This window comes from Nicotiana tomentosiformis, chromosome 2, assembly GCF_000390325.3.
Source record: "Nicotiana tomentosiformis chromosome 2, ASM39032v3, whole genome shotgun sequence".
In the NCBI taxonomy this organism is placed as follows: domain Eukaryota; kingdom Viridiplantae; phylum Streptophyta; class Magnoliopsida; order Solanales; family Solanaceae; genus Nicotiana; species Nicotiana tomentosiformis.
Genome location: NC_090813.1, coordinates 94900114 through 94912359, shown reverse-complemented (window position 1 = coordinate 94912359; position 12246 = coordinate 94900114). Strand labels below are relative to the sequence as shown.

Sequence of the window (12246 nt, the reverse complement as noted above, 5' to 3'; positions counted from 1 at the left end):
GGGATAGATATAGGCTGGGTGCCTGGAGCCAAGTCAATACAGAAGTCGATATCATGATCTGGTGGCATGCCTCGAGGATCAGAAAGAAACATATCAGAGAACTCCCGGACTACTGGTACTGAATCAATCATCGGAGACTCTACAGTAGTGTCTCGAATATAGGCTAGATAAGCCAAACAACCCTTTTCGACCATGTGTCGAGCCTTCATAAAAGAGATAACCTGACTAGATGTACTGACAGACAAACCCTTCCACTCTAATCTAGGCAACTCTGGCATCGCTAGGGTAACAGTCTTGGCATGGCAATCAAGGATGGCATGATATGAGGATAGCCAGTCCATGCCCATGATGACCTCAAAGTCGGTCATATCAAGAAGCAAAAGATTCGCTCTAGTCTCGTATCCATAGAATGTGACCACACAGGACTGATAGATCTGATCCACAACAACAGAATCGCCCATAGGAGTGGACACATAAACAGGAGTACTCAAGGACTCACGAGGAATATCCAGAAAATGAGCAAACAGAGATGACATATACAAATAGGTAGACCCTAGATCAAATAGTACTGAAGCTTCCCTACCACAGACAGAAATAATACCTGTGATCACGGCATCTAAGGCCAATGCATCTAGTCTGGCCGAAAAAGCATAGAATCTGGCTAGAGCGCCACCTGGCTGGCCCCCGCCTACCTGACCTCCACCTCTGGGACGACCCCTACCCACCTGCCCTCTGCCTCTGGGTGGCTGGATAGCTGGTGCGGCTACTGATGCTGTAACTATGGGCTGCTGACCATGCTGCACTACCTTGCCCCGAAGCCTGGGGCAATGTCTCTTCATGTGACTAGGATCGCCGCACTCATAACAACCTCTCAGAGTGGTAGACTGCTGCCCTGAAGTCTGACCCTGATGGCCCGAATACCTACCGGGAGAACCCTGAAGAGCGGGTAGGCGGTATGAACTCTCTGGCATGGCACTAAAATAGACACTGGAAGAACCCTGATGACCGGAGTACCCACTAGAAGAACCCTGAATAGCTGGCGGGCGGTAAGAACTCTACGGCATGGCACTGAAGTAGGGTCACGCTGGAATACTCCGAGGAGGTGGTGGTGCAGAATATGGGGGCCTGCTGGGCTGACCCCTCCCAAAATGACCTCTACCCCCAGCTGGGGCACCTCTGAACTCTCCAGAAAAACAGGACCTCTTGTCCCGCTGCATCTGCTCTTTACCTCTCTGATAGTAACCCTCAATCCGCCGAGCAATCTCCACTACCAACTGATAAGAAGTCCCCATCTCAACCTCCCAAGCCATACTATCCTGAATACTAGAGTGCAACCCCGCAACAAACCTCCGCACTAGCTCCGCCTCAGTGGGAAGTATCATAAGTGCATGGCGAGACAACTCAAAGAATCTCGCCTCATAATCGGTCATTGACAGCTGACCCTGCTGGAGCTGCTCAAACTGAAGCCGCAACTCTTCCCTCTGAGAGGGTGGAATATACCTTTCCAGGAATAGGTGTGTAAACTGGTCCCAAGTTATAGGAGGAGAACCTGCTAGTCTGCCAAGGAGATAAGACTTCCACCACCTACGTGCTCTGCCCTCTAACTGAAAGGTAGTGAAATCCACCTCGTGAGATTCCAATATGCTCATGTTGTGTAGTTTGTCCCTGCACCTATCAATGAAGTCTCGGGCATCCTCATGTCGCTCACCCCCAAAGACCAGAGGGTGAAGCCTGGTCCATCTACCCAGTAGCTTCTGCGGCTCGTCGGTCGCAGCTGGTCTGGGCTCAGGTACAACTGCTGCAACTGGCTGGGCTCTGCCCACGGGTAGTGTACCCGGGGTCTGATATACTACAGTTGGATGCCCAGGATCTTGAGCAGTAGGGGTCTGTGCTCCCCCTCCCGCCTGAGATGTGGCTGGGTCTGCGAAAATAAACCGACCTGGGTCTTAGAATCCATAAACCGCAGTATACGGCCCATTACCTCCTGAAAGCCCGGTGCTGACATGAAATCAATCGGGGCTGGCTCTGCTGCGGGCACCTCGCCCTGCTCCTCATCAATGAAATCCTCCACTGGACCGGTTGGTGGTGCAACTGGGGCAGCTCTGGGACGTCCTCGTCCCCTACCTCAGGACGATGCCCTCCCCCGGCCTCTGCCTCGACCTATAGCAACAGGGGGAGCAGCTCCTCTCGGGTCTGAAACATCTGCCGTGCTTGTTCTCACCATCTGTGAGAGAGTAAAAGAAGAAACTTAGCACACCATCAACTGCACGATATGAGATGAATAAAAAGTAGTTTCCTAACAACCTATAGCCTCTCGAAGATAAGTACGGACGTCTCTGCACCGATCCATAAGACTCTATTAGGCCTGCCTATAACTTGTGAGACCTACGTAAACCTAGTGATCTGATACCATGTTATCACGAACCAATTTCATTATAGGCCGTGATGGCGCCCAACACCATTGCTAGGCATGCCAACAGTGAACAATCTAGTGAGTTTCCCATTTCAATAAGTTTTTTTTAAAGTAAATAACTTTCCTTAACTTAATAGGTTTAGTAAGAAACAGATTTAAATTAATAAAACGAAAGCAACTGAATGTATTTATGGCCATAGGAATAAAACCAAAATCACAAGTCTACTAGTGTGTGCCAAGATCTGGTGTCACAAGTGTGTGGGCTACTAGTAGGATATACAAAAGATCTCTACTCTACTGTCTGAAATAGAATAGACAGGAAATAAATCAAAAGAGAGACTCCGGCTGCTGCTGAACGGCTCGGAAGGGCAGCTCACCATGTGGTCTCGGACCGAAAGTCAAGCGTGCGCGCCAGACTAATAACCAGATGCAACTGCCTCAGATACTGCACATCAAGTGCAAAAGTATAGCGTGAGTACATAAACAACATGTACCCAGTAAGTATCTAGTCTAACCTCGAAGAAGTCATGACGAAGGGTCGACTTCGACACTTACTATGGGCCAAAAATATAATAGTATGAAGTTCTAATTAAACATGATATATAAAATGATAATAGAACTCAGTGCAGGAAAATAAGTAAACAATTCTTTCATTTCAAGTAAGAACCAAGTCATTTTTCTTGTCCAATCCTTTCACCTTTCAAGTCCATGGAACAATATTAAATATAATGGGGTTCCAATATCTTTATGGACGAATTATGCCGAGGACGTACGACCCGATCCAAATATACATATAAACATACTGTATACTGCCGAGGGTCGAACGACCCGAACCATAGAAACATCAATTAACCTGCCGAGGCGAACGACTCGCTCCCATGAGAGTAGTAAAAATTTACCTCACTCGCGGAATATACTTGCGAAGCAGTTGAATATAGATTTTCTCAACTTATCATAATATTTCTCAATTCTTTTTCAAAATAAGAAATTCAGCTAGGAACATTTAAAATATTGAAATCCTCACCCTCCGCTTTAATCCAAACAATTAGTAAGCATAACCAAGCAACGATATCAACAAAAACATGGTGTAAGCCTAAATCTACTCGGACATAAGTATGAATAGTAGCTACGCATGGATTCTCGTCACTTCGTACGTACATGGCCCCCATAAATAGAAGTACATAATGATTAAGTTCACCTATGGGGTTAATTCCCTCTTACAAGGTGAGAAAAGAGACTTACCTCGTCTCAAGGCCTACTTTCCGGTCCAAGATTATTCTCAAACCCTCAATTTGGCGCCAAACGACTCGCCACTAGTCAAATATTATTTAAAATAATTAATACACACTTAAAAGTTCATATCCCAACTATGAAAGTGATTTCCCCAGCCTATTTGCAACATTCCTAAAATTCACCCTCAGACCCACGTGCCCGGATTCAGGAAATATTTGAAGAAAGTTGTTACTCATAACATCATGAACTCAAATATATGATTTTTACTAGGTTCCATAACGAATTTTATGATTAAATCTCATTTTTATCAAAAATCTAGGTTTTCATCTAAACCCAAAATTTTCACTGATTTACATGTTATAATCTACCCATAAACTATGTATTTAACACACATTGTATAGAAATTACTTACCTCAAAGTCCTAGGTGAAATCCCCTCTTTAAGAGCTCCAAAATCGCCCAACAATGGAAATAAATGAGCCAAAATGACTAAGTCCCGTTTTAAAAGAGACCTCATTGCCTCCAGCAATCTCGCACCTGCGGTCGTAGGGCCGCACCTGCGTTGTCTCTTCTGCGGACAAAAGTTTGCTTTTGCGGAAGTGCCCAGGCAGGCTGGCTCCGCTTCTGCGGATGGGGTCCCGCTTCTGCGATCCCTTTTCTATGAAGGTTGGGGCGCACCTGCAGATCCTGTGCTGCCCCTCCTTGGCCGCTTCTGCTAGCTCGCACCTGCGGCTGGCCAAGCGCATGTGCGATTATGACAACACCTGGGAGCTTTAGCTGTTGCTTTCAAATTTCCAACTTGGTCCGAGCCTCGTCCGATTGACACTCGGGGCCCCCGGTCCCCGTTCGAACATACAAACAAGTTTGAAATCATAAAACGGACTCGTTCGAACTCTCGGAATGCCCGAAAAAACATTAAAACTAAGAATCACACCCCAAAACCAATAGAATCAAACTTATGAACTTCAAGTTCTTCAATTTACTTCCAATGCGCCGAAACATACTTAGACTACTCGGAATGACACCAAATTTTGTGTGCAAGTCTTAAATGACGTTGCAGAACTATTCCCGTTCTCGGAATTCCATTTGGACCTCGATATCACCAAAAACCGCTCCAAACCAAATTTAAAGAACTTCTAAAACCTTCAAGGATAAACTTTTACTATTAAGCGCCAAAACGCTCCTGATTCTTCCACAGCCCAATCCAAACATACGGCCAAGTACAAAATCACCATACGAACCTATTGGAACTGTCAAATACTGATTTCGAGTTTGTTTACTCAAAATGTTGACCGAAGTCAAACTTAGCCTTTTAGGGCCAACTTAAGGAACCAAGTGTTTCAATTTCAACCTGAACTCTTCCAAATCCCAAACTAACCATCCCCACAAGTCATAAAACAATAAAAGCACGTACGAGAAGTCTTATTTAGGAGAACAGGGTTATAGAAAGCAAAATGACCGGTCGGGTCATTACACCATATTTGTTTGTATATGAACCTGTCTCGCCCCTTTCTCTCGCGAAAGCGGGCTTCGACGTGTGATAACTCTTTTGGATGGGAGATAGAGTGTTAAAAGAAGAAGAGTCGCCACCTAATAATTTTAAGGTGCGTTAGGGCACCTATTATGCAGATAACTCTGTTTGACTAGTCAACGCCACCAAAGATCGGGTAAGGGTTCAAATTACCTCAAAGAGAAGGTGTTAGGCACTCTTCGAGGTCTACAACTGTGGGTCCCGGTCGAACTTAAGACTATGTGGATTATAATTAGGCAAGACGATCAAATAAACAAAGAGAATAAAAGGTAAAAAAGTTTCATTATAACACAATGAGAATTGGTACAAATCTTAAGGACTACAAGGATACAACTATAACGGTCTATATTAGATGACTAAGTGAATAAAGGAAAGGGGGGTCCTAAGTTTTATAGCCTAAAGGATCACCCCGTGCAACATAAATAATACTTCGCAACTCCTTTTAGATAAGAATTGCTCATATTATTCAGCGGGCACAGACTATCACCTCCTGCTACCCGATTACTATGTTAAAGTTGTTTACCTAAAGCGTACCAATTCAGTTCTAAGTCATGTACTATGCGTGCACTACCCGTCCCATGCCTATAGTCCAGGAGGATTTGGACCTCTATTTGGGGTGGTTCTAGATTTACTTAGGCTGCTCAAAAATGATAAAACTAGGCGACAGTCAAAACAAATAGGACTGTACATACAAACAATAAATGGATCAAGTTGGCCTCCACATGTAAGCAACAAATGCACGCAAGCAGATTTAACAATAGGCAGTAGATAATCCCATAATTGAGGCAAATTAGAGTCATTAAGCCCTATAGACATGGTTTCTATATGACTTTGATTTTAAGCACACATGCAGTACTGATTATGTTGGAACAATGAATTTACAGATTATAGGTGTTACAAATCCTATAGGCATAATCTCTAAATGAGGCAATAAAGCCGTTTGAAAGCTTGAAATAATTACCCGCGTCTGATTTTATTAGCATACTTTCTAGGCGAATAACAACATCCTATAGGCAGGATTTCTAAGAGTTGGAAATTGAAACTGATTCTATAATACTTTGTCCCTATAGGCATGTTTTCTAGGCGATCAATATGATAAAAATAACAATAACAATAGCTAATTAATCAATTAAGATCCTATAGACATGATATCTAGAGAAAGATCAGTAGGACATAAGTTAATAATAATCCTATAGGCATGGTATCTAATGAATATGCTGCAGTTATGCAAATTTAGCGAACAGTTGTTGACATTGATTTCCTATTGACATGCTGTCTAATAATGCAAAGTAGTAGGCGTAGTAAAACAGGTTGAGTGTGTGATTCCCTATAGGCATGGTTTCTACTAGTGTACATGGAAACTAAATAGCATATATGGCAGATTGAATAAAATAACAAGTAAGTCATGTAAATCCTATAGGCATGTTTTTTCTACCCTATTATGCAAACATTAGAATATACTCGTTTCCCCAAGTTCACTAACACCCCAATTGTTTGTTATTACAAATTATTACAGGCCCAAAGAATATAAATATAAATATTACACGTGAATAAGGCTACAGGCCCAAGAGAAGACTTAAAAAAATTAAGATAACCCAGCGTTGCCTGGGCCTTAAACAAGCTCAATTTCCACAAATAGCATGCCCAAGTCCAAACATCTATCAAACAGGAGACTATGTCCATCGGCACAACCCAAAGTCACAAATGAACTCATGCCAGTCCAAGCGGTCACAAATTGACCACATGACCCAAATAAATTATCGAATCACACAAAAATCAATTAAGAAACCCCGTTTACAGATTCAACAAACACAATAAGAGAGGCAAGCTAAGTGTCAGAGACAACTTAAGTTCCACCAGCAAAGAGGGTGGCCAAAGGACCCCAAATCCTAGTGTGGCAGAGTTCACAGAAGTCTCAAATGGACCCTGAGTAGTGCTCACATTAGGGAGGTCAATAAAGAAAGTTTAGGTAGCCTTGGCTTTCAGCCGGCCAAGAACGATAGATACAGAATAATATAGATAATAGATGAGAGTGAGAGAACAATGATTAAGTGATAGAAATTAAAGAGGTGCACTTGTACTTTAGAAGCAGACATAGCATAATTGATTAAACACAGAACATACCAGTTAAGAGAATCAACAAGACTTATAGGATAGGTTGGTATTACAGGTTCAAACACTTAGCAAGAGATAGCACATTGGCAGGAAAACATATTGAGAGTTAGGGGAATCAGGTTTTCTGAGATTATAAGATTAACATATAAGGGTGCACAATGCCACACAAAATCAGAATAGAGCATTAACCTAAAGGATTTCAAATGTCAATCTAGTACAATGAAAGTTCTAGCATGACAGTTCTTATAAAGTCCCAGATAGCATATCAACATACTCATGGTACAGCTTGGCCAATATCATGAAAAACTTAACATGATGGGGAATAGATCATAGTACAAAAACTTATGGCATAAAAAAGGGTAGATTACTACTCATTAACATACATAAGAGGGAAAATGGGATGTTTATCTAAAATCTTAGGTGGTGCTGAAGATCAGGATTACAAATAGCAAGGAAGCAATATTACAACATGAAACCCATATAGTTGTGTCTAGTATACAAAGAACAGTCGATTAAACACGAGACTCAACACTAAATGATTCATTCAAAGTAGATGGAGGTTTTCATAGAGTTTTAGTAGTATCCAAAGCAAGGCATGAAGGGGATTCTATAACTAACAATAGATAGTCATGACAGTCAGATTTAAAAGAACACATAAGATAGGCATGCATTGAAACTCAAAACTAAAATATGTTCAGATGCTAGAAAAATATAGAGGTACAAAACTGATTCGAGAAGAGAACAAGGAAATTCAACATAGAAGTGCAGGATATAGTGAAGAACACATATTATCCTAACGCAAACTAAGAACAAACTTAAATCTATCACATGTACTAAAATAAATTCAACTATCAAAGAATACAAAATGACATGGGGGTATCATAGCAGTGCAGTATCAAGGATTCACAACTAACAAAGGAACTAAATCATGCTCACAAAATTTTAAACGTCCTTAATACCTAGAACACATAGAGATATACAGAAGGAAAAATATTGAACATTGCCAGAGTTAAAGGCACTAACCAGTAGCAAAATTATGCGAGCAAAAGAATAAAGATTTTAGGATACTGGTAGCAAGAACCCCAAATCTCCGATGCTTCAGAGTTCACAAGAGCCTCGTAAGAATATTGAGTGTAGAGCTCCCATGCCATCTTACAAGTCTGATGTTGTCCCATAGGATTATGTTGCGGAAGCAAGGAGAAAAGGAAAAGCACAAATGGAGGAAACAGGTGCGGCGCAAGGCATGACTAGAACTGGCAGAGTCTATACACCTGAGCACCTTGGAGGAACAAGAAAAGAAGTTGCATCTAAGTCGCATGTTATTGAGACTGGCCCTGATGACCTTTGGAGAAAGGTACAAGTAAGGGAATACTATGTCGTCAATCATCTGAATAAAACTTCCGCTCATATATCCATCTTGTCACTGCTGCAAAACTCCAAGACACACGGTAATGCCTTGATGAAAGTGTTGAGTAAAGCTTATGTACCCACCAACATCACTAGTGGGGAGATGGCCAACATGGTCGGACAATTACTAGAAATCCACAAAATCACCTTTCACGAGGATGAATTACCACCAGAAGGACTAAGTCATAACAGGGCACTACACATCACAGTGCAATTTGAGGATAAGTTCATCGCCAGGGTCCTGATAGATGGGGGTTAAAGTCTCAATATATGACCACTGACTACTCTAAAGAGGTTGGGTAAAGGCCTGCACGAGATACGGATGGGAAGTATGAATGTAAAGGCGTTTGATGGATCCCAAAGAGCCACAATCGGAGAAATCAACCTCAACCTACAAATGGGCGCGACCTGGTTTGATGTTGAGTTCTAAGTTCTGGATATATCTACTACCTATAATCTATTATTGGGACGACCCTGGATACACACAGCTGGAGCAGTGGCTTCTACTCTACATCAGGCTGTGAAGTTTGAATGAAATCATCAACAAGTGATTATCCTTGGAGATGGAAGCAACCCCATCTACACAAATGAGACCGTTCCAATCATCGAGAATAGGAAGAAGCTAGGTGGAGAAACGTACCATCGCATTGAGCGAGTCAACGCAATTAAAAAGGATCGATGGTGGAGTAACAAGATAGAAAACATATTACAATGGACAGGATATGAACCTGGCACGGGTCTCGGCAAAAACCTTCAAGGGATCACCAAACTCGTACAACCGCAGCGTCATGGCACAACTTTTGGGCTCGGATATGAATATACTTGGCAAGTGTACCAGGATTGGTCGTTGCCATGGCGTGGTCCTTATTATCTGCCGGAACAACCAGTACCACCTCTACACCAGACATTTCATCAAGCTGACATGATGTGGGGATCTGAGGAAGATGATGTCTTAGCTGGCATGAGGAAACTGTTTCTGGATAAAGAAGATATGGATTGCAGTGCGATAGTTGAGGAGGAGGAGGAGGAATACCTTACCATTTAGACCATGAAGAAAGGAGTTGTTCTCAAAAACTGGACTGCTGCACCATCCCGGGCTTGTCGAGTTCCAAGGTAGCTTGGCAGATTAGCATCAATTATTTTTAAGCATTTGAGACATTTTCAGTATTTTGTTTTGAATAATTACTCGAGTCATCAAGCCGCATTTGTTAACGTTTTAAAGATTTCAATTAATGTATTGCTACTTTTCGTATTTAATATTATTCTCTACATTTTCTCTTTTTACAGCATTATTACTACCTATCCTGATGAACTTGTGACTGTGACATGTAATGAGACAACGCAACATAAGGATAGTGATTCAGAGGACCTGGAAGATGATACGATACTTGAGGAAATCGTCAGAGAAGTGAAAATTTTTGAAAACAAGCTAAAGTCCAATTTGGACGAAACTGAAGCAGTTAACTTAGGGGATTCTGGACTGGTTAAAGAAACACACATAAGCATTCATCTATCACCATCAGAGAAAGAAGAGTACACCAGATTCCTAAAAGAATATGAAGATATCTTTGCATGGTCCTACAACGATATGATGGGTTTGAGCACATCCATAGTAGCTCACAAGTTACCCACTAATCCTACAAGTCCACCGGTAAAGCAGAAGATAAAAGAGAAGGTCACCAAGCAGATCAAAGCCAAGGTTCTTAGAGGGGTCGAGTACCCAACTTGGTTGGCCAACATCGTGCCAGTTTCGAAGAAAGATGGAAAAGTCAGAGTATGTGTTGACTATCGAGATCTAAACAGAGCAAGTCCCAAAGATGATTTCCCGTTGCCTAATATACACCTATTGATCGACCACTGTGCCAAACATGAACTCCAATCCTTTGTGGATTGCTTCGCGGAGTACCATTAGATCTGGATGGATGAGGATGATGCTAAAAAGACAGCCTTCATCACTCCATGGGGAATATATTGTTATAAAATGATGCCATTTGGTCTGAAGAACGCCGGAGCCACCTACATGAGAGCCATGACAACTATTTTCCACGACATAATACACAAAGAGATAGAAGTGTACGTGGATGACGTTATCATCAAATCAAAAAGGAGTACGGATCGCATAGCAGATTTGAGGAAATTCTTCGATCGGCTTCGAAAATATAATCTGAAACTGAATCCTGCAAAGTGTGCTTTCGGAGTCCCTGTCGGGAAATTGTTAGGATTCATCATTAGTCGTAGAGGAATTGAGTTAGACATATCAAAAGTCAAAGCAATCCAAGACTTGCCACCTCCGAAGAATAAGAAAGATGTGATGAGCTTTTTAGGGCGTCTTAATTATATCAGTCGCTTCATAGCATAATCAACCGTGATATGTCAGCCGATCTTTAGGATGCTGAGGAAAGATGCTGCAATAAGCTAGACTGAAAAATGCCAGAAAGCCTTCGACAAAATCAAGGAGTATTTATCTAAACCACCCGTTTTGGTCCCACCAGAACCAGAAAGACCCATGTTGCTTTATTTGTCCGTATTGGATAGAGCTTTTGGCTGCGTTTTGGGACAACATGATGAGACTAGAAGAAAGGAGCAGGCGATATATTATCTGAGCAAGCAATTCACACCCTACGAAGCCCGGTACACTTTGTTGGAACGTACCTGATATGCTTTGACATGGACAGCTCAGAAGTTGAGGCATTATTTCTGTACATACACTACATATCTCATATCAAGGATGGACCCGCTAAAATACATCTTTCAGAAACCCATGCCTACGGGTAAGCTAGCAAAGTGGCAAATATTGCTGAGTGAGTTCAACATCGTCTATGTATCTCAAAAGGTGATCAAAGGGAAAGTATTGGCGGATCATCTGGCAGAAAATCCCGTAGACAGAGAATACGAACCATTGAAAATGTATTTTCCCAATGAGGAGGTGTCGTTCGTGGGAGAAGATATCACCGAAGCATATGATGGTTGGAGAATGTTCTTCGATCGAGCAGCAAACTTCAAAGGAGTAGGTATTGGAGTTGTCTTGGTATCAGAGACCGGCCAACACTATCCGGTATCCGCAAAACTCAGGTTTCCATGCACAACCAATATGGTGGAGTATGAGGCCTGCATTTTGGGACTCTGGTTGGCCATTGACATGAACGTCCAGGAGCTGCTGGTAATCGAAAATTCAGACCTTTTGGTGCACCAGGTTCTAGGAGAATAGGCCACAAAGAACACCAAAATATTGCCATATTTGCACTATGTACAAGAGATGATCAAAAGGTTTGCAAAGATAGAATTCAAACATGTTCCAAGAGTTCAAAATGAGTTTGCAGATGCATTGGCCACTCTATCTTCCATGATACAACACCCAGACAATAACTCCATCGATCATGTCCAAATAGGAATTCATAAATAGCCAGCTTATTGTGCTCATGTTGAAGAAGAGAGCGATGGAAATCCGTGGTTCCACGACATCAAGGAATATTTGGCAAAAAGAGAATATCCAGAGCACTCTACCCATACTCAGAAGCACACGCTTCAAAGATTAGCCAACCATTTCT

The 12246-nt window shown here is 42.1% G+C and overlaps 2 protein-coding genes across 2 annotated transcripts; one reads left to right on the top strand and one right to left on the bottom strand.

Moving 5' to 3' along the window:
- Nucleotides 1–1079: 1079 nt before the first annotated feature.
- On the bottom strand, nt 1080–1649 carry LOC138905276 (uncharacterized). The gene has a single exon (XM_070193784.1). The coding sequence runs from the start codon at nt 1647–1649 to the stop codon at nt 1080–1082; it is 570 nt and encodes a 189-aa protein (XP_070049885.1).
- Nucleotides 1650–11426: 9777 nt separating this feature from the next.
- Nucleotides 11427–11906, top strand: LOC138905275 (uncharacterized). Its single transcript, XM_070193783.1, has one exon. The coding sequence runs from the start codon at nt 11427–11429 to the stop codon at nt 11904–11906; it is 480 nt and encodes a 159-aa protein (XP_070049884.1).
- Nucleotides 11907–12246: the final 340 nt, after the last annotated feature.